Below are 23,459 nucleotides of genomic sequence, written 5' to 3' on the forward strand. Positions count from 1 at the left end.
AAAAATGTCATTCCATTTCTGATTTCAGATTTCATGTCTTTAAAAGCAGTCACCCAAATTACTTTCACCACAAAGAATCAGTCACTCACCCACTCAACCTCCCCATCCCCTGAAATTACTAACTTTTCTTTTGGTTTTGTTGAAATGTATGACATCATTGGGTCATGCTGGTAGGATGACATACTGAAACAGCTAGCTACCTTTTTCAAATACATGAGACCACAAGGAGTAATCCACTGAGGACTACTGGGCTTTTAAAGATCAAATGATGGTCTGGGTTTGTTGGTGATTTGGGGGTCATTATAGTTGCTACACCTTGGTAGTGATCCAGGGAGTGAACTGAGTGAACTGAACTTCAATGAACAGCAAAATGGGTGGACCAACTATCATATGTGCTATCAGTTTAATCTGTTTTATAATTTACAGCATTTTAATTGGTTCATACTACGTAATGATTGGGCATGTGAAATCCTCCTTGGGTTTTGGTGCTGCTAGGTGCTGTCCTTGGTGCTGTGAATGGCCATTCTACAGCCAGAAAAAAATGCTTTTTTGAATAACATGTATTGCTTTAGCTCTCTTTTCAGAGAAAGCACTCCAGAAAATGGCTCATAGCAAGCCAGCTAGCTTGGTAGCTGCATACTGTTAGATACTGTTTTTGTAGATTGGTACCTGAGGGTCAGTGCACCAAACAACTGGGGTTCACAGAGGACAAAACTTCATGATGTTGTAAAATACCAAACACGTCTCAGTTATATTGCTAGACAATTACAAGAAACGATGTCCAGTCACTATTCCATATAATTCAAAACATTCAGTCTGGTGGGTATTGCTAAGTAGGCGAATAGGCTTTTTGATGTTGTGGGCAGCTTTTGCAATGGATTAATGAAATGCGTCCATTGATTAATTTTTTCAGAGTTTAACATAGACAACTATTAATGCTTTGATAATATATTAATAACTCATTGGTTCACTTTAACAAAGGCATGAGGCAATGTTCATTAATGATGTAACCTTATGGTTCAGCATTCCTGTTGCACTGTTGGCCAGCCCATAACCAGTTTGAAGGCTGGTCTGCTCTTCACCCTGGCCTGGAGTACGAACGCTGCTGTCACCGTAACCTTTCCGCCTCCATCATAATCCCTCAGGAACCACAAGCACTTACCCAGCAGCGACCGCAAGAGAAAATAACCTCTGCACATTAGACATTTCCTGTCTGGAAAGCCAGCCTCCAGGAATTAAATGTAAATTAAAACTAGTCTCTTTTTTTAAGCTTCTGTAGTCTGGACTTCCAGACTGGCCTCATGTCATACATGAAACACCATACATCACAGCACTACAGTGAGTCGCTGAAATATGAGGGCAGGAGCCATTTCGGCTACACAACAAGCACCTGCCACCACAGGCCTACTACAGCGCTGCCAAATCCAATCATAAGGGTTTAAGGCTCTTATTTAGTTATGTATGGTTTCACTGAGGAAAAGGAAAAATCTGACTGACCAGGGATAACTTCCCATGTAACAAGATGATATGGAGTGCATAAGGTAAACAAATCTAAGTCAAAGGTAAACAAAGGTAAGTGAATTACAATTATTAATAAAACTTTCTGAATAAATCATCTGTCTCTTGAGGGCATACAAAACAGAAATGCATTGATTGATTCAGATGAAGAACATATTCTGGGAAAAGCATTCAAATATGTAGAATACACTACCAAAGAAAATAAAATCACCCGTGATTTAGACCACAAAATTTGATACAGTAATTAACCATTAAAAATGTATCTTGCAGTGATAAAAAAGAAGAAAGTGAGTGAGGCAGGGCTCAGTTTGTGAGGGAGAATCAGAGCATTCGGAGGACCATGCCTACTAGTTAAATAGGCACACACACCTGGATTGCGTTACAAATCAGTGAAGGGCTTAAAAATGTGCATTCTTTTCCCCAGTATGAGTCTGAGAAGGGGAATGCCTCACCCATACAAAGGGAGAATCCAAGAAGGACCTGGCTGAAAAGCTGTCGGGTTTTTAAAAATTTATTTCACCTTTGTTGTTTTAATTTATTATTTTTATCCAGATCCTGTGAGGGTGACAGGAGAAGCTTTTGTTTCTTCATTTTTACGTACTGGGAAACTATTAAAAATGCAGGCCCAGTGGAAGAGCACAAACCGACCAAGGCCAACAGCAGTAGGGCTGTTCATGGTCCCCCAAGGCCAATATATTCCCTCTGCATTTAGTAATACTTTGATCAATGTGATTATAAAAAATATCTATTTTGCTGTAATTTTATAAAATGTTTTATATATCCATAGTATAATTGCACATTATTTTGTTTTGTCGTATACTTTTTTTCTGTTTTCCTTACTTGGGTGAAAACAAGACACAAGAATATTCAAGGCAAGAAAATGACTCAGTCAACCGATAAATAACAACTTTGTACTTGCTATAATCAAAAAAGAATATCAAAAAGGTGTAATGGATCAGGTTAGACTTGGAGCCGCTCTTTGGAAAATTTACTCCATCTTTCTGCTGCAGTCTCCCAGGAGAGTGTAAGACAGGTGGTGGTAAAACAAAGACAGACAGACCATAATGCGTCATCCATTATGGCAGCTGTAGCCAGTCCATTTTCACCTACAAATGTCCTTTCTGAGTGCTTTCTTTTGATTTACACAAAAATATGGAAAACAGCACTAGATAAATATAAAATGTGTAAGTCACACACATGCTTTCAATTTTTATTCAGGGAAATAATGGCTTTCTTGCTTGTCAGTCAAGTACATTCATTATGGATGGGGCAGCGCTTACAGAATAGCATCACCTGAACAGATCTAAGTACACAAGGCCACGTGCAAACACATCTGTGCCTGCATGCTCACGCATACGCACGCAAAATTCCCTTATTACAGTGTTTTATTGGTGGTCTGGGGTGGCCCCTCATTGAAGAGAGAGAGAGAAAAATGTGTGTGTTCTTTGAATTTTAGGGAGTGTGAGAATTATCAGAGGGGCTTCACTAGGTAGCCGAGCCTGCAGGGGCTTGTGTCGTGCACCGCCATGAAGTGAAGTGGCTTTAACAAGCACGAGGTGAGGGGCTCCCGCAGGACTCCAGGCCCGCCAGCTGCACGGGCTTTATGAGTCGACAACATCAAACGGGCACGGTCACGACCTCAGGTCACTTAGAATTTTTGGCTGATTTCTTGTGGCAGTGTAAAACAGTGCATCTCCATGCTTTCACAAGTGACACCGTCTTTTAAAAAATGATCTTAGAAGATCGTCTGGACAACCCAAAGCACTGCTGAACAAAGCTGGACCTTTTTTGTTCATCATTCAAGAGCAATGCAATATTCAGGATTCCAGTGATCTTTCACTCGCAATGCCAATTTCTTAACAACTATTCGGTACGCTGGATATATAAAACTAAGAAATGGTATGCATGGTAATGTAATTATTTTCTTTAAAGAAGTAGTGTAAATTTATTTGTTGATTAAAAAATAAGAAGTGATGACATCAGAACTGCTGTGGCGGTGGGTGAATAAACGTGATGCTATCGCTTATACGGGAGGGTGGATTGGATCACTTTTTCCACTTTCTAACTGCACTGACCTCCTCACTCTCCAAATTCCTTGGCCACAGGAGGGATTACAACAGAGGGATTACAGCATGGAATCAAAGAGGAGTGACTTCACATTTTATTACCTGAAAAAGGGAGGGAGAGAAAGAGACAAAAATGGAACAGCCGTAACCCGTAGACACTTGGAATGATAAGATGGAGAGAGCACACAAGCTTATGTTAAAGAATTATCAGAAATTTATATCAAGAGTATGGTGTCCTGACAGTGGACCGAATAAGCATTAAAGCATTTACAGGCAGCCCATAATGCATTTTACCTACAGTATTACTGCATATTTCCCTCAGAAACACTGATGCTGGTTCATGTAGCTAACTTTTTCTTGCCGTTCCCTTCCTACAGTGTCTTCATATCAATGCGATAAAGAACATAGAATAAAGCATAAAAACAATGTAGAAAATATCTCATATATGCGTAGGATAACAAATGTTCTGTTGGGAAAACCCCATAATGCTCATGGGTAACCTCAGAGGTAAAAGGAAAGGTCAGAAGGCAAGATTACCTGCGGTGTGTATTTTCTGAAAAGGAAAATTTTTACTAGCTGTGACAACAAATATTTTAATAAAAGGTGAGTCACAAGACATGTCTTACTCCGTGTGTAAGATGAAATCATTCAGTTCTGACAGTGACTAATGCCCCTTTCCCACTGAAGAGCTGGAACCAGTTTCAGTCCTAGAAGGGTTCCAAAGGTGATAAAAAAGACATATTTCACCATTTATTTTTCCCACATTTAACTTATTCCATATTTCACCCAGAAAAATAACTTTTTATAAATTTATGAGGTTTGAACTTCTAAATATTAAAATCTACTATCCAAGATTATACATTTATGAAAAAAACTAAAGATTTAAGCTGTACTTGTTATTACTATTCAGTTCTAAACTGAATAATTTTACATAATGCAAAGAGTGGAACATGTCTCATAACTCTCTTTTTTGTCACAGGCAGTAAGAATTTTAGTCGAAAGGCACAATATAAAAGAAACATATTTATGAATTGCAAGAAAATGGTTCTGTATTCAAGGCCCAGCTGGCCCGGATTTTCTGTGCGCGAGTTTGCATGTTTTCCCATGTTTGCGTGGGTTTCCTCCAGGTACTCTGGTTTCCTTCCACAGTACTAAGACGTGATCATTAGATTAATTGGAGATGCTCAAATAGCTTTAGGAGTAAGTGTGAGTGTATGTGCGTATTTTCACCCTTGGATGGGTTTTTTTCCTGACTTGCGCCCAATGTCCCCCCCCCCCCCCAATAAGATTTTGGAACATGCATGTTAAATTTCAAATTCTTTTCATTTAGAACATTTGCTCAAAAAAAACATTGCTCAAACAAATCTCATAGTGCAGACTTCGTGAGCTTCTGGATTTGAATAACACTTCCTATTGTCTTTTAAGTAGGATGTACATTGACCCAGCACAGGTATTTCAACTGTGAAGAAAGAGAAAGTGTGGGACTGCAGTGGAAAAAGAGAGAAGGTGCTTTTACTTCCAGCATGTTTACCAGGAGCTATCCAGGAGAGTTTCACCTGCCATAAAGTAACTTTTTTTCCTTCTGGAAAAGACTATTTCGTTTCCCCACCCCCTACCCCCATCCCTCACTCACTTGCAGCCACTTGAGAGAACTTTTCTGGAAGTTGTTTTTGGAAGGGGAGCCATGTTGCTGGAAGTTCAGCATTCCCACTTCTCAGACCTTCTCAGGAAGGATTTCTTGAAAACAGTTTCCCTATTTATCTCTGGAATACGTGTTTGGCTTTCCTCATTTTTATGGATTTATTTTAAAGGGAATACAGACTGACAGTATGGGGGGGGGGGTGAATGGGGGAGGTGTTGTGTGTACGGTAGACCCCACAACAGCAGGACACAGGATGTGTGGAAGTAAGGTCACTGGCATGCCCCTTCACCCTGTTTCACCCACCCGCCCTGGAAGTGGGATCACGCTGCTCCCACAGCAGGTTAGATCATCATGAATCCTGGAGGATGTGACCACCAAACTATACAGGAAACAATCGCTGCTAAGAGGCTTGGTCTACAACACCAACAGTGGTATTTCATTTCAGATGTTTACTGTAAGATCTTCTGGCTGTGATTATTGTCTTTTTTTCTTTTATCCACAATTTTATAGCGGAGTGTTTTCCTTTACAGACAAGAGTGACAACTGTATGCAGACTGTTTGCAGAACTAAAAAAGTAAGTTCAAAACAAACCATGTTATCAGTTCCACAAAGCTTCATATTATATGCAAGCATAAGTCTGATCATTACCCCTTGATGTGATAGATATGTACACCTCTGTCATCTCTGAGCTGGTGAAAGGGGAAATACTCCAGTAGCCATTGGCAAAGAACAAGCCTGTCAAAATTGAAAAATAACTAGAATGAACTATCATTATTGTCTGATACCTCTAATTTAAATGGAACATTATAAAGCTGAGGTACATATATAATTTTATAGATGTAATCGGAATTCAGCTATAAATTTATATTTTTTCATTTTCCTACACTTTTATGATACCTACCTGATTCTGAGTCCTTAATCATAAGTCACAACAACTATCAACATGTAAAACAAATATTTAACTGCTCTCAGACACAACGCCAGCTCTCTTCAGTTTTTGGAGTACTCGCAGAGCTGTTGTGGAAATAGTTCCAGGCACATTCACTTAGTAGTCTATAAATCCTTTCTTCGTTTGTGTAAATGCAGAAAACACAGCTCTGGTGGCTGGGTTTGGCTCAGTGAGCTTTGTACAGTCTGCTGCTGTCTTCATGTGCGTGGCTCCATTCATACCCTGGCTCCATCCAGGCATTTTATGCTGTATTTGTCTCATGTCGTGGAAAGGAACATTACCCAGTCACATTGTGTTTAATACTTTCAATTGCACTATAAAAACAAGGATCTTATTGCAGGTCTAGGCTTTGTGTTGAAATCTAGCTTTCAACTTTAAGTTCTGCTTTATAAGGGAAACACTGAACCAAAGAGAAAAACAGAGGAAGAGTGAAAGTAAGAAATACAGAATTTGAATGAGGGACAAAAGAGAAGGAATATTACTATATTGCTTATTTTCCAGAGGCATAGGTCTATTCCTAGCTTCCTCAAGTATATTAGTTCTAGTTTTCTGAAGTATGGTATTTTTCATAAGAAATATTGGTTTGTGTGCACTGCTATGAGTCTGTTTATGTGTTTAATGTGCTGCAAATACACCTCTGAGAAAACATGCAGTCAAAGAGCATGTTGGAACGGAAAACTTAATGTAAATGCAATTGCATCTCAGATCAAAGGACCAGGCCGATCTAATTTCATTTTTTCCTTTAGCATGACCCCCTTTAAATGAAAGGCATTGGGTTCTCCTCTGTCTGACAGGTTCTTCCACCCCATCACTCCTTCTCCTTTAATACGTGCAGCTGTTCCGTCTGCATCAGGATATGAAAACCCCAAAGCACTAAGAATTAAAAAACCAAGAGAGAGTCTTCAGTTGGCCTGAGCACGCTAACCATTGGTACTGTCTGTGAGATGCATGTGGATATACCATCCATCCACCCATTCAAAAAAAAAGAAAGTCTGATAATTGGTTTTCACTGGACGCTGAGTTTTAACAGTGGGGGAAAACGTACAAAAAAAAAAAAAAGTACGTTTTAATGGGCTACAAAATGCGTTGACATTCAAACATTGATTTCAACATTTATGCCATTAACCTGACTTCATATTATTTATTTTAACATGAAAATTGCCATAATTTTAATTTCCATAAAGTGCCATTACATTTGTTGAATCAATTTCACAATGTATTGCATGTAAAATCATTGTTGCCCATGGGAAAAAGAATTGCACTGCAATTCAAAGAATGGTGGACAGATTTTTCTATTTATACTACCTTTTTGTACAAGCAAAATCAGGATGAAAAGCATATATCAACTCATAATTTACAAAACATGCAATTTAATAATGCACACCTTTTTAAGAGAGATTCCACCCAAAGTGTGCATCTATCATATCTCTACTTGATTGTTGAACTTTTTTTGTTTTTTTAGCTTATAGTTGTATATTTTTTTAGCTTAAAGTTTCTTGTTTTTTTGACCAAAAAATATACTTCCTAGTTCTCAGTAATCTTACCATATCTTCCATTCCTGCCATTGAAGTGTACGTTGGTAATGTAAAACATTGCCAGAAAAGAGTTTAACAATAAATAATTGTGCTCTTAGAACATAATGTAATTTCATTATTGAACTGTTAACTGGCTACTAGCTAAAATAGAAAAGGAGAAGAATATGGAGTTGAGCTTCACGGGTAATAGCCATTGAACTGTATTATTAATTCAAAATGTACAAAGCTATTATTTCCTCACGTCACTTTGCTTTTCTATAGTGTGTACAGGCCAAAATTGAGGCCTCTGGTTGATTAAACAGGGAGTGCTGCAGGCCAACAGAAGACCTCAGCCAGGTGAATGCAATCACACCCATTCTTAAAGTTTCATTCAAATGCAGAAGCATGACTTCTTACCATGGGTTGAATATCTCACAGGAGCCTGTGGCTTGCTCAGTGGGGTTTACATTTCATCTAATGAAATGGTTTGGTGGAGAGAATGTTGCTTTCTGAAAAGTAATCTGACGCATGGCGTGCCACCCACATATTTTGCCAAACAAAATGTTCAGAAGTTCATAGTTATTTTGTGAACATACTGGGAAAGAAATTTTAAAAGAAGATATATTTTAAAAGGCAATGCGGTGGTCAGGAAACAAAACATGAATTTTATATGTTTGATTTTTTAGGTTGGACACTGTTCAATGTTGCCATTAGAGCTTGATAGCAAAATCTCCATTACTTCACTGAATATCTTGAATATCTAAAATAGAAAAGGGTATTATGTAAATGTGCCGTTGAAAAGGGTATGAAAGTTGAAGAAAGATAACATGAGGCAACCACATGATCAGAATTACACTTACAGTATGTGTTTAGAGAATCTCTTCACACACCAGCAATTCCGGTGGCTCGATCAGGCACCTGTAAGTCTACCTAAACTGCGCGTGCAGTGGCTTCCTTCCACTCATGTCTGTGCAAGCTGCTGTGAATCAAGTAGCAGCAGGAGACCATGTGTTTCAGAGGAGAGGGCTTGTCTGCAGTCTTCCAAATCAATAGATGTTGTGGCAAATCATTTTTGGGCATTTCAAACTGGGGAGAAAAAGGGGGAAGACTTAGAAGAAAGAAATGTGATCTCCATCTAATATGGCACAATTACCATAGCCTTTTCAGCATAAAGATATTTTAAGTTGTCCTTCAGGAAAATTTCAAGCTCATCTGCCATATCCCAAACTGGACAAACCCTGCCTGGTTATTGGTCCACATTAATCCATTGATACAATAGGCGTAAATCAGGTTTGTAATAGAGCTGACAATTTACCTTCAAAATTACACCTGTGTGCCAACATTTACAGTCCTGCTTTCTCAAAATCTCAAAAAGACTGACACATTTTTTCCAGAGGAGTCTGGCAAGATCAAAATATTTTTTGACTTTCAGTATGAAGAAATACTTATTTGCTCAATCACCAGTATTAACATAAAACAGATCCTCTCACCTGTTTTTTCTGTATGTCCTGTATGTAGTGTTGCAAAAAAAGTAATTATTTTGCACATTTGTAATGTAAAGGATATTTGATGATCACAAGTTCTATACAGATAAAAAGGCAATGTGACACAGTAAATCACAGAAAAATATAACTTTTCCATTATTTGTGAAAAAAAGATCAAACATTTAAAATCCCTGTGGAAGAAAGTTCCACTCTAGCTTCAGTAACTGGTAATACATCTTTAGCCACGATAACGTAACTAAACATATTGCTTAAGTACCACTTGACAACATGAAACAAGGTGACAGGATGGTGATGAATTTGGGCTGCTTTGCAGAATCAACACCTGGGTGTTGAGTTAATCGATGAGATCACTATGTATTCCACATTGTACTAGAATATTCAGGAGAAGGATATATTGAAGAGCTGAAAAGCTATTGAGATGCATTGAAAGGGTCGGATATGAGCTGTACATGGAGTTAAAATAAAGACAGGGTGGTCCTAGGCAATGTGAGAGACAGTTAACTAAAGCTATTTAATGATCCTAGTGTTCAAAAAGAAATTAGCAGGAAAGACCACTCACTTTTTTCAAAGCATTGTAAGCCTGTAATCCTCTACCTGACTTCGTTTTTCTTCAGGACTTTAAACTATTGGTGCCCACACAAAACTCCGCACTACATAGGCTAAAGGGCTCTGTATGTCTTTGGCATATCTTCAAGAACACCAAGATGAAAAATCATATTTTTCTCAAAACTAATTTTATTACAAGTTCTTATAGTGAATGTTTTTTAATGCACAATATATTATTTTCATCTATACCTCATTAACTAATACTTTGTGCGAACAGAGTGCCCTATGTTGACACCAAATCTATTCATTCTGAAAATAAGTTTCAAAAGAAATAAAAACCAATAAAATAACTTGATTTGTTTCCAGCCTTTTGAGGAAAAACTATCCCTTGTTTGTAACAAGATCATTTGAAAAGTTTCTAGATGAGGAAAACATTTTAATGCTTCTGACCATATTTCAAATTGAACTAATAACCCTAATAAAAATATTCCTTTAATCTTCATGGCTTTTTATTGAAATATAAATGCAGCACCACTCTCCAACTAACAAAAACATCTCTTTGAGTTAAACATCTAAGTCAAATAAAAATAAAACTATAAGTGAATGCAGACTTCCATTTCTTTCACAAAAGTGAGCCATAAGTCTCAAAATAAATTACAGAATAGTAGACCAAAAGTTTGATTTGTTCTGAATGGAACTTTCAGGAGGAAGTACTATAAGTAGTCTGTTCTATTAAAAATGAAATACTGTTTCTAAAAACTTTTCAATAACAATTGGTCCCTTTTGGTCCCTTTTTACAGTTGACTAGCAATGTTATCTCTTCCTCATTGACAATTGCCTCAGAAATTGTACCTTGTGCTTGTATTGTATATGTACTACTGATTGAAACAGAATGATATAACACTTTTGTAAGCATTTTCTGAATAGCCTGTGATACATTGTAAAGTATAAGAGTACAGCACCATATCAGGACATTCCCATTAACAAACTATTTACTTTCTCTATATTGTTCCACTTTTTTGCAGTTTTCTGTGAATTTAAAAAACTTTGTTGTGTCTACTCCGTGACAGATTATATTTTCCATGAGAAACACCCAGCCTTATGGATTAGTAACCTATAGAGTTTTTGCAATCATAAATGATCATTTCACCGCTTTTCTTTTTTTTTTAAATTCAGGATTCATTCAATTTCTGTTTGTTGTTATTTTTTTTATAACTGAAGATATTTTTTATGCCAAACTCAGTTGTAACTCTGTATCATAAGAATCAAAATTCCAGTTGTAATAGTGACATTCCTTCAATACAGTAGGATTTAATAAAATGCATTTTTTCAGTGAATTTCTGTACAAAAAGGGACAGAAAGATTGGATGGTGCACTGCACCACATGCTAACCCATCGCAGGCGCTCTCCCACTGGTCGGAATTTCTTTTTTTTTTACATCATTCACTTCAAACAGCATGACTAAACTGATCCAGCTGGGGTTAATGGTGCAACATATAACTAAGAGACACCCCACATTTCCCTTTGCAATGAAGTCAAATCCTACTGTACTGAACTACTGGAAGGTTCTGCTATCAAAAAAATAATAATAAAGCCTGTGGTTTGTTGTTTAAAATAATAAAACGAAAATGTAAAAATTAAAGTCATTTAATTTCAGTCATTCTGCCTTACATTGTGCCTTTCCTCAAAATGTATTCTATTCACTTGCTTCTCAGTAGGGGTAAGGGGTTAAGTCTTAAATACTTGACGAAAAAGTTCCTGGTTTGAACCAGTGAAACTCAATCTACCTTGAACCTTCTAGAATTTTATGGTGTGCTGAGATGGCCTGGGATCTGAGTGCCAGACTCAATGAGACCCCGTCACCTCTACTGTACAGGGTAACTTGAGAGGGCCGTACCACTGTGAAGGGTTCTGTCGACCAAAGTGGTTAAAGGCAGAACACCAACAAGGTGTCCCACATTTTTCTGAATGTGCCACACAGAACAGTGATGCCAACACAATTGCCAGGTTCAGAGATTTTTTTGCAAATAATGCATATGGGAATAACCCATTTTTTAACCTCTCCACTGAATATCCGATCACCCCTCCCCTGTAGGTCTATAGAAACCATGCAGAAAATCAATTCTTCCCTGATTCCCTACGGATAACCTGCACCGTGCCCCCCACTGTGGGTCCTCAGCATTCTCCTAAAGAATGGACAGATTGCTGATCAGACCAAAACAGATTGACTCCCTCTTTCAGACAGCCTGCTCTGGGTTTGCTGCAGCTAAAGGGGGAGTGGAAAATGCACCAGACACTCCTACGGGCTATAAAGTCTAACCACACTGAAACAGTCAGACAGAAATCACACGTGGATCTGTGTAGTAGGTGAGGAAGGCAGAGAGAGAGAGAGAGGCCTAGACTCAAACATCTTAGAAGGGTTGCTTTTTTGAGAATCAGCCACTAGAAGCTTTTCGTTTTTACAAAACGAGACGGGAAATCCATGACAAAGTTTTCGCTGAGAACCAGAAGCTCCCAATTGGGTCTTGACTGAAAGAATCTCTGGGATTTCTTAATAATCAACTGCACTTTATATACAGGTGTGACAGGCCCAGGGAATAGAAAGTTGGCAAATAATAGTGAAAAAAATATTTCTTAAAAGATCAAGGGCGATCTTGCTGGGGTGGGTGACGATGTCATTTGCGATGGTGCGGCCGGCCCGCAGCAGGTTTCTCTATTCGGATATCAGCATGCTGTCGGAGGACGAGGAAAACGGCAGCGAGAGCTCAGGTTCGGACGAGAAGTCCTTCTGCCTGGACGGCACAGGTTACCAGATCAAGGTCGGCAAGAAGAGGAAGCCCAGCAGCGGGCCAGTGGTGCCAGTGATGGCATCTCCGGTGGGCGAGATCCGGCAGCGAAACACCGCCAACGCCCGGGAGAGGGACCGCACCAACAGCGTCAACAGCGCCTTTACCGCGCTGCGGACGCTCATACCCACGGAGCCCGCGGACAGGAAGCTGTCCAAGATTGAGACCCTGCGGCTGGCCTCCAGCTACATCTCCCACCTGGGCAATGTCCTGCTGGTGGGGGAAGCCTGTGGGGACGGGCAGCCTTGTCACACCTCCCCCTCCTACTACCACCACAATGGATCCCCCAGCCAGGACACTGAAAACTCTCAACCCAAGCAGATCTGTACCTTCTGCCTCAGCAACCAGAGGAAAATCGTGAGTACCACACTGAAACAAGGTCAATGTCACACACACAAACACAGCTAGATCTGCAGGATCCTTTTCTTATTGCTGCTGTGATGGAATTGTGGAAGACTTGTGAAAGAGAAATTACTTTTTAAACCAATTTGTACCTACTTTTAAGACAGATGTGAAAAAATGAACAATCATATTTTTATGAATGAAATGCATTTACATTCACAAGAAATTGCATAATTTTTTAAAGCTTCTATAGAACTCAGTGCTATGTACATTAAAGCTTAGAATGCCATCCTCACTTTGAAAAATAAAATGTCATCTGGAATGTTTTTTAGTTCTGTTCTGGAGTTAGATATGTTATAATAATTTTACTGGAGATTATTATTACGAATCTAACTTTTCAGAAACAGTTATTCTTTGCTTTTTACTTGGCCAAAAACTCACCAAAATTGAAAATCTGGATGGTTTGTTAGATATGTGTTCAAGCTTGAAAAAGGTATGGCAGGCTCTACACACCACCTGCAGTGTGGGGGAGCCTATATACATTATTAATGCTCCCACAATTAAGGCATATGGAGGTTGCAGCACACATGCGAGCAGTAAGACTCAGTCTTTAGCACCATTAGGAATGTGAGATAAGTGTGGGATAAGTAAGGGATGAGTAAATCAGTTGGGGAAAACAACAACAACAACAAATCACCAGTTCTAAGTGCTTCCGATCAGACCCAGGTAAATACACTTGAGTGGACCTTTCAGTCTTTGATTGAACATTGTTCAGCTTGCTTCCTAAAAATGAGCTAATCAGTCGCTAATCAATGAGCTAATCAATTGATTGATTCTTCTATCATAGACTTTCCTTGGTTTTTCTTCAGACATTTTTTATGAAGTCAAATAGCATATTAAACATTGTTTAATATGCAGTTTCTTTCTTATTCAAGATTCCCAAGCAGCCATAAAACTTACGATAGGATAGAAAGTTCACAGAGAAATGTATAAAATCAAAAAGTGAACAAACACAATTTTTACATTTTTATGACTGGGCTAGAATATTGTTTTTTTATTTTGGCATCACAGGCACAATAAATGTATTAGTTAAAGTTAAACCGGAATACTGAAAATGAGACAAGAACCCATTTTGGAACAGTCAAAGCTCATTTTTTATCAGCCAGCCTACAAATTCATAATAAAATTCAAAATGACATATGAGCAGACATACTCACAAGTTCCAGAGCAAGAGCATGCAAGTGAATATATTTCAAATATTGTAGCTTAAAAGCTGCAATCTGGAAACGGAATTGTTCCTTGTATCTACCCTTGAACATTCTGTGAACATCTGCTTTACTCCCTGAGCTACCTGTGTGGACTTCCTGAACGATTTACATGGATGTCCTGTGTTGATCTAAGTCTCTTCCATGCCTTGTAATTAATAATACTGTCAACTGGATTCAAACGTATGGCTTCAGTGTTTATTATTTTCAGCTGCTGACTCAGTCAGAGCTGAGCAAAGCTTGCCAGTACAGATTTGAATGTTACGATGAAGACATGTCGTGTGATAATGGATAGCCTAGCATCAACAATTTCATTTTTGCTTGAAGGAGAACAAAATGCAATGTAAATATGTAAGTGTTATGTAAGCGTAATAGTATTTAATTACCATGGAAGCGATTCATTTGCATTCAATTGTAAAAATGAAAAAAGCACAAACGCGTCCCGTCATATTTTAAAACTGATTTCCCTCTGTTGAAAACCCTCTGCATAAAGTTGAAAATAATTCTTTAGCTTGTATTTTGTCTCACCGCAAAGGCTATAAGCAATGGGGCAAAGAGATATTAAACTTGTTTTATGACATTTTTTTGCGATAGATTCAATTACCAACTATCACAAATATAGCAATAAAGTAAAAGCAAAATATAGCATAAAGTAAAGGCCAATGTTTAGAATAGTTATTTTTAAGAAATTACATTGATCCCCTTGCTTTTTTTCTTACTGTAGAAAATTAATTCTGCATATTAATAAAGTGTAGGTAACATCATAGGTGTGCTTAATTCACCTCAGTTTTTGTGTTTAGAACAAGTAGTGGATTATGAGTCTGACTTACAGGAGACATGTATCTCACCCATTAACCTTATCATCACACTTCACAACTTTTTGTTTGTTTTGTTAACAATTACTTTTCTGACTAAACAAAACCAGACCACTCTGCAGATCAGTGTCTTTCTCTTACATCTATAATGTTATAATGTTATGGGTCAGTAATGGAGCTGAAATACCAGATACCTTCTCTTTTTCTTAGTGAGATTTTATGATTTTTACCCTTTTGGGGTCTTCGACTTATATGAAGTGTTTTTACCCACAGCTGTGTTGTGGAATGTCTGTGCACATTTTTCATACAAAAATGATGCTGTGGGAGAATTTGGGTCAGCGTTTTATGAAGCGCAAGAACCATTTGATTACTGAAAATGGTTACTGTACATCAAGTTGGTTGAACGGTTTTATCAAAATCTAGCTAATTTTTTGAAAGGACATAATGTGTTTAATAAACTTTTATTAAACATTGTTTTTGAAATTAAAAAAAAAATGTTCTTCTATTTGTTATTGGTGAATGGTCAGAGGATATTTGTTTGCATAATGTAAGGGTTAACTGTCAATTGCAGGTGGACTGTTCTATTGCATTTATTTTCACATATCTTCAGTGCATGTATTGATTCTCCATGTGGATTAATTCACTGTATGTAGGAACTCAGCATCCATGATGACAGCATGATGTTCATTTGATTGATTAAATTCAATTGAACCCAGACTTGTTAAAACACAGTTAGGAGGCGTGTAAAAAATGCTAATGTGGAAACTGCATCTACAAGTTAAGAATTGTTCTTCCCTGATTCTGAGCTCATCAACTATTTCTGTGAAACACAATTTTTTAAATATCACAAGTTGTTATTTTGTTACTATTTTACCCTGTCGCAAACTGACTGCGCTTAAAGATTACAATCAGAGGCTTCCATAACTGATTATTTCTGTACTTCTTATTCTACCTTAGCACTCTTCTATCCTCTTCTAACCATTTCCACTGGCCTGCATTATTTGTGCATGTATGTGTAAATTCATTGTGTTAAATATGTTTAAATTTAATTTTAAAACTCACACCATTGCAATGCAAGAGAATTTAATCTATCTACACTTGCCTATACTTCATTTGATATCTGTCCCCATATTTTATTGTAACCGTCTAGTTTAATCCTTATGCTTATGGTTTTGTCATTTGGGTTTTGAAGAAATTAGAGCAAAATCCTTTGTCATGAATAATGCTCACATACACACTACATTCACCCTGGCATAGATAAAATGAATATTTGTCCAGAATGAACTTTCTAGGATATGTTACCAAAGATCCTGACACCTAGCAAGGATTATGCATTGTTAAAGACTTACTCTGGCCAATGATTTTTTTTTTTATAGCATAAATACGACAACCTTAGCTTCACCTGTCTGCATTGCAAGACTGCATTGATCATCAGTAACTTTGGTTTGGTGGTCAGTTTGTAAAGGATATGGCTTCAGTTTGAATCTGGTAGAGCTGACCAAGTAAATGCAGCCCAATGGAAATGCAGCTTTTGAAGATGGAGCATTCTCTATCATTTCAAAGGGATGTTCTGATTTATTAATATTTTTTGGGAAAGGTGCAGAAAACCACAGAGCAAGCTGCCACAGAGTCTATAATGCATTGTCACAGTAAAATCCCCTCCAACTCTGTATTTGGGCAACAAAATTAGCCATGTAATTCATTAACTTTGTTGCTTTTAACATTTTGCCTGTTAGTGATTTTATATGAACAATTTTCATATTCATTTTTCAGAAAGATTTTTTCTTTTTTCATTTTGCAAGGTAAAATCATTAATTTAACTGGCATGAATATATTATTATGGTCATAATGGTATCAGACAATGACCGTAAGTCAAGAAAAGCAACAAGGCATAGAAACTGAAAATGTTTTCACCACTCAGGCTTAGCTCTCGACATATGCGACAAGGGTGATCGGATGGAGCGCCACTCACTTGGAGGGAAGGGGTGGATGTGCCAAATAAAGGAGAAAATAAATAAAAATCCACGCGTTGCTTACATGACAATCAGAGGCCAGACAACAATCCAGCCCTCCACTCTCTGTTCTACAATCACTATCTCCCCTGGCCCCCCCACCCCCCAACACCGGTCCATAATCTCACCTACAGCAGTCATGCCCAGTTTTTGCATCAATATGGCCCTCACACACTTTTGACTGATACTTGTTGTTTCTCAAGAAAAAATACACCCATCCATTAATTGAATAACTGCTAGCAGATGTTTTGCACACGGGGATGAAGTGTTGCATGCGCGTGTTTTCTTTCAAGTGACCAAAAACAAAAAGCACTGTTCATTAACCAAAAATCTGAATCAATATGATTACCTCTTTTAAACCCAAAATGTATGGGCATCAATCATGTCTCTCAGTGACAAGCTGTCTGCTGCACATATGCCCGATACCAAACCAGAAGCAGAACCTCACAGAGAATTATTGTTCTGATTTTAGACGTTAGAATAACACGGCTTCTGCTTTAGCGGAGATGACAGACAGATCTGGGGCCCTGGGCTTTTTAGAACAGCATGCGTTTCATCACAATGTGTACGGCTGGTTTGTGTGCCCTCCTGTCAAAGTCCGAGCTTCTATTTCTGCCTCTATTTTCACACATCTGGCATAGACTTGCATTTGTCTTGGAGTGAGTGTGGCGTATATTCCTTATTTAAAAAACTAATACCCAGTTTAAATGTCTTAAAGCTCGTAAGTGACGTGTTTCCAGCTCAGCCTTCCAGCCTCTGTGCAGTTTGAGGTTTTATTGCATGATGACATCGACTGAAAGTCCAGTCTGAGCCCTTAAAGTGGTGATTCAAAGCAGACGGTGGAGTCGCACCATGGGCTCACTGAGGCTTGTTGTGTGTGTTTGTGTCTTAAAGCATCATAACGCTAAAAAGGTTTAAGCAGACATACTATCTCTGCCCTAAACATAATTTCCCCTGAGGGAATGAATAAACTAATATTATATTGATTTTAATAGTACTAACTAGAATTGCGCATGACTGTTTGAACATATTCTCATTATTTTTAAAAATGATGACACGTTGATAGAATCTTTTAATTAAATTCATGATTGTGACATCAGGTGAAAGACATAAGAGTTCTTTTAACATAGGTCTTTGAAACAAAAAAGAAAGTAAGGGAACCATTTATTTCCTTGTCCATTAACACGGGCCATACATATCCTAATAATGATATCTAAATATACTCACAAAGTGCATGTAGACCATACAATGAGAAAGTCTCCATAGTTCAGCCCATGAAATTACTATGCTTGTCAAAGCCACGTTTTGTGAAATAACTTTTCTGCAACAGCATGACTGAAGGTATTTGCACTTTGCTAGGTGAGCAACAGAACTTTTGATCAATCATTGTGAAAGTCTGTCTACTTTTAGCTCATTCTGTGTCTTGTGTATTGGTATTGACAAGACACTGTGAGTGTTTTAATAATTGACGTATGGTAGCAGTTGACCAGTCTAACATGTAAGGGCAGTCTCTTATATGTTAGACTTGTCATAACTGCTCCCATCCATGAACAAAACAGCTTAAATTAACAAAAGAATATGATGAATTTTATGGGATGCTTAATAACAGCTGTAAGCAAGAATGAAAAGTTCAAGTGATCAAGGTCTTTAAAGATGGTTTAAGGGTGGTTTTAAAAGCTGAGAAAAAGAATTAAACCTGCACTTTCACAGATGCTGTGACGGACAGACGGACATCTTATATTAAAATGCAAGCAACAGCTGCATTTCAATCTATGAATGAATCATAATGAACTATTATGTCGGTTTTTTTAGGCTTTTATTAAAGACTGTATCTTGAGTTAGAAACATTACCCCTATCCAACCTTTATGGGAAACAGCTGGCAAACGCTTAGGAAGAGGGAACCTCGACGGTTATTTCTGATGTTTGGTCTAGGCAGCTGAGGGAGGGTGATGCGTGTCATCTTAACAACTACCGTTTGCAAAAGTGTGAGTGACATCCTTAAAAGGAGCCAAGTCATTTTCAGTGGCAGAGCATATGGTCCAGAAAGCAATATGAGCTGAGGGATCGCTTTTAATAACAGCCCAAACAGATGAGTTTGATGTACGGGGTAAAGTTACAGGCCTTGAAGTCCACAGAATATCCTTATACACAGCATGAGCATCTGACATGTGCCCCAGATGTGATCTTTTATGGAACTGTCAGCCATACCTGGCATCAAGCAACCAACCAACCATATGTGGTTAGAAAATAAGGTTAATGGGGGAACATATGAGCTACCTGCCTGAGCTGTCATTTACTATGTCATTTCACGAAATAAATGAATAAATAAATAATTGTTTTTTTTTTTTTTTTTTTTTTTTTAAGATTAAAATTTCACCACAAGCTGCCAAATAAGAAGTACAAATTTGAAAAAATCTACAACAAATGTTATTCAATACCACATTGGTTCAGGTGCAGTTAACTACCCTTTCATCTTAAAGGATTTGTCACTTAATTGTGGCACTTTTGGGGGGAAAATCATGGTTATTTTTTTGAATGAGACTCCATTTGACTTGGGGAGTGTGTTATGACTGTGAGTGCTGCCCTACCTCATTCGCCTGTGGCTGAGAAAACAATGACTTCCCAATTACTCTGGTTCTCACCAGAGTGGGGGAGAGTAATGGAATCCAGGTGTGCCACAAAGTGAGGAAAGGTGAGAACGGAAAATCTGAGGCAAATCATTTCCCAAGGTCCACTTCCTGGCCAGACAACCTGGACTTCAAGGAAACTCAGGCAGCTCAGAGAATGGATTTATCCTACAGTCCAGAGGTTTGCTGTGTCTTGATAAATGGCTGACTGCTGAATCTCTTTATATTCAAAATGCAAAGAGAATAAAATTAAATTAAATTAAAATTAAAATTAATTAAATTTATCAGATTTTTGTTTAAAATAAAGCACTTTTAATATCACTTTGCTGTCCTCATTGAAGCATTGTTAAAAGGGTGATTTTATCTGTAACACATATGGAAAGTGTTTGTACCCAGCATACCTCAATGCTTATTGTTTGGCTTGCATTAATGCTTATTGTACTTACTGATATTTTCCACAATAAAATGGATTGCTCCAATTCAATATCCATTACAGTAAAAAATAAAAAAAATAAAAAAACATTTGCCAACTTTATAAAAACTGCCAAAATATTCCCAGCCTAATATCTGAAATAAAATGTGCAGAACATTATTTGGTTGCAGGAAGAATAAGCCAACTGACTCCACTGTTTTCTTTTTCAGAACAAAGACAAAGAAAGAAAAATTGCACTAAGAAGCTAATGCTGAAGGAGAATGACAAAAGAAGCTACAGATTTGCAAGTCATGTACAGAAGGGACCTCCCTTTATTCAACTGCTATTGATAAACTCACAGGACTGGAATTTGGTTGTATATATATATCCAAATATATATTTATATATGTTAATGCAATGGGTTTGTTGGGTTTGTTTCTTGAAGAAGAATTCTGAATTGCCCATGAAAAATTGATATCTCTGATTTTTTTTTTGTTAACTGCCTGTTATTTCATTGCCTCATGAACCAAACAACCACAGGTATTCCTGTTAAGCTGTGAACCCAATCCAATGAACTGGCATCACTTATCTTAAGCTATCTCTTTGAATGCCAAATACAGAATGTGTTGGCGTTTGAGATGCAAGCTCACTCACAAATATATTATAAACAAAAGGCTGATTGCCGAGAGAGGAATTGAAGGACAAGCAGAAACATGGCGGTGAGAGTTCAGGATATAGGATTAGCGAGCCAGAAAAAAAAGACCAGACAACTGTCATCATTGTTGATCATGATCCTCAGAGGGTACTTAGTTTCTTTGATAGAGAGTTTGTGTCACTACATAGAACTCTATTCACTAATCTAATTGTCTAAATCAGGAGTCCTTCGGTTGTATTGATAATTCTTCAGGTAAAAAGGTCAGCATATTACCCTCCAACGTGCATTGGGTGAGAGGCAGGAATACACCCAAGACAGGTTGCCAATCTATCGCAGGGCATACATATCATTCACTCAAACCTATGGGCAACTTAGAGTCTCCAATTAGCCTACTTGCATGTAATTGGACTGTGGGAGGAAACCGGAATACCTGGAGGAAACCCACATGGGCACGGGGAGAACATGCAAGCTCCACACAGAAAGGCCCAACCCAGACCTTCTTTCTGTGAGGCGACAACGTGTCGGCCTCAATACTTTCATGGTTCCATTATTTCAAATATGCCTTGTCTCCCCTGGTTTGACATGGCCCTGCTTGTTGGCTAGGACTTAGTGGTGTGCTTATTAATATGACTGAAGGGAGAAAATCTTTAAATAGCTAGCTAGCAACATGTTGTAATATGTGGGTAGAAAAAAAGTGGTATATCTGCCATCCATAATTCTAGTGACCATACTTGGAATGTTTGAGTTAACTAAGGTTTACATATGGTCTAAAATATAGGAAGGTAAATGGGTAGCTAACAAGTGAGCTAATGGAAAATTAGATTTACTTTGTATCAGATAGTCTATCCATCTCATTTTTTTTTAATTAAATATAGTTAGCTGATGTGACAAAATACATTTGTTCAATGATCATTCCATGCTTTCAGTGAGCTTCATATCATGTGTTTACCTTTATATGAATTTGATCTGTATTTCTGAAGACAAATACAACATTTAAAACATAAAAAATTGTAATAATTTATTTTGTAATGTATTTATATATTGTATTATTTATATGGTATTGTGAATCTTTCTTCCATACATATAATAAATTGTTATTTTTCTCATTATGGCCCCGTGAAGCATTCTAGCAAAATTGCCTCACCTATTTTAATAAAGTATACTATATTGAACTAAAACAGGACATATTGCCTACTATCACTGCAATGCTACATAGGAGTATACTGTAGCTGCTGTTAATCTTTATCAACATCACTATGTGAACCAGTGGGTTGCAGGTGGTGCAAAGGCATATGAGCGGACTATCTTCACAGTATGAAATTTTCAGAAGTAATCATTTTCAAAATTTCCCAAATAAAATGTCCAGCTAAAACAATTTATTCACCCTGTCAACCCATTTATCAAATATGTTGTGTTGACCAAGATTCAAAATCCAGTGGCTACCTGCAAACTGTGTTTTGTTTTCTTTATGTAGTCTTTGCAGTTTAATCCAGTATTTTGCTCAACTTCAAGTAATTTGGCTATTTTCTAATTGAAACAGTGACTCAACAGCACTTAGAGGATACTGGTAAATGTATGTAATGGACAAAACTCAATGAGCACATTATATAACAGTATAAAAGTTTACAACAGTCCAATAGTTTCTCATTGAGTTAGCATTAGATTAGAATACACAACACAATACATCATTTTGCAGCCATTCATTATAAACAGCCATTTTGAATATGTCATTGGATCCCATTTTATACTATTAACAGGTGGTGAGCTGTTGAGACACAGAGGTTTTTGAACAGCATTTTTCAAAGAAACTTTAACTGTACATGGGGGTTACAACTCGGGGGAGGTAAATTCAAAAACAATCGTATCGTGCTTGCAGACCAGTGCTCATCCCAGCAGGGGCTGTCACATCAGGAAGCAAGAAGCTGACATCTGCTTTCAGTTGCAGTAGCTTTCCTGGTGTGTACATAATCTTGCCTTTTTCTGTATTGACAGAAATGTTTTTTAAATGTTGTCTAAAAAAGGAGTGAGAGAAAAGAGAAAAGAACAAATTAATGCATTCAATAATTCTCATATTCCATAAGTAATATGATTGGCAGAAAGTGTGCAGATTTTCAGTTGTCACTCACATTCCACCCCCTTCCACTATTCACATTCCTGAATATATCCTTATTATATTATAGGATGGTCATTGATTTAGACATATTTACACGTACAGATGATTTATATCAAGCAATTTCTTACTAACATGGGGACATTGCACATATTGTATAGTCACTTAAGAGTGGAAAGCATTTTACATATATGACAAAACTATAAATCAGTTGTCTGCATTCATAGGCTCCAGGCCACAGGGAAATAAAAGATTGGTGTTGTGAACCCATATGTGAATTGCTCGTATATGTACACGATTGCCATTGATATTCTTAAACTTCTTAACTGACACAGAAGACTGGTGGTTCCTTTCATGTGTTTCATCTATGCATCTATAAATGACAACACACGGACAGCTTTGTGACAGTCATCAGAAACAAAGGCAATTGCAATGAAAAGAATCAGGAACACAGCAATGTTGAAGACTTGGACGAAAATCATTCTGTTCAATAAACATGCTCTAGTTTATAGCCTTATGACAAGTCGAGATTTGCTGAACTGCCCAAGAATTATTACACTTTACACATAAACAGCACCTCCTCATTTTCATATTTCATTAGATTAGAAGACAAAGAAATTGGTGCGAGGGGAAA

The 23,459-nt window shown here is 37.6% G+C and overlaps 1 protein-coding gene across 1 annotated transcript; it reads left to right on the top strand.

The window, feature by feature from the left end:
• The first annotated feature begins 12,091 nt into the window (after positions 1-12,091).
• On the top strand, positions 12,092-21,826 carry LOC135260690 (basic helix-loop-helix transcription factor scleraxis-like). Its single transcript, XM_064346129.1, has 2 exons — positions 12,092-12,943; positions 20,291-21,826. The coding sequence occupies exons 1-2, from the start codon at positions 12,413-12,415 to the stop codon at positions 20,327-20,329; spliced, it is 570 nt and encodes a 189-aa protein (XP_064202199.1). The 5' UTR covers positions 12,092-12,412; the 3' UTR covers positions 20,330-21,826.
• The last annotated feature ends 1,633 nt before the right edge of the window (positions 21,827-23,459 follow it).

This window comes from Anguilla rostrata, chromosome 1 (genome assembly GCF_018555375.3).
Source record: "Anguilla rostrata isolate EN2019 chromosome 1, ASM1855537v3, whole genome shotgun sequence".
Lineage (NCBI taxonomy): Eukaryota > Metazoa > Chordata > Actinopteri > Anguilliformes > Anguillidae > Anguilla > Anguilla rostrata.

Bases quoted from the DNA above. Each gene is read 5' to 3' on its own strand.
- LOC135260690 (XM_064346129.1), top strand. From the start codon at position 12,413: ATGTCATTTGCGATGGTGCGGCCGGCCCGCAGCAGGTTTCTCTATTCG. The intron at 12,944-20,290 runs GTGAGTACCACA...TTTCTTTTTCAG, and splicing joins TCAGCAACCAGAGGAAAATC to AACAAAGACAAAGAAAGAAA.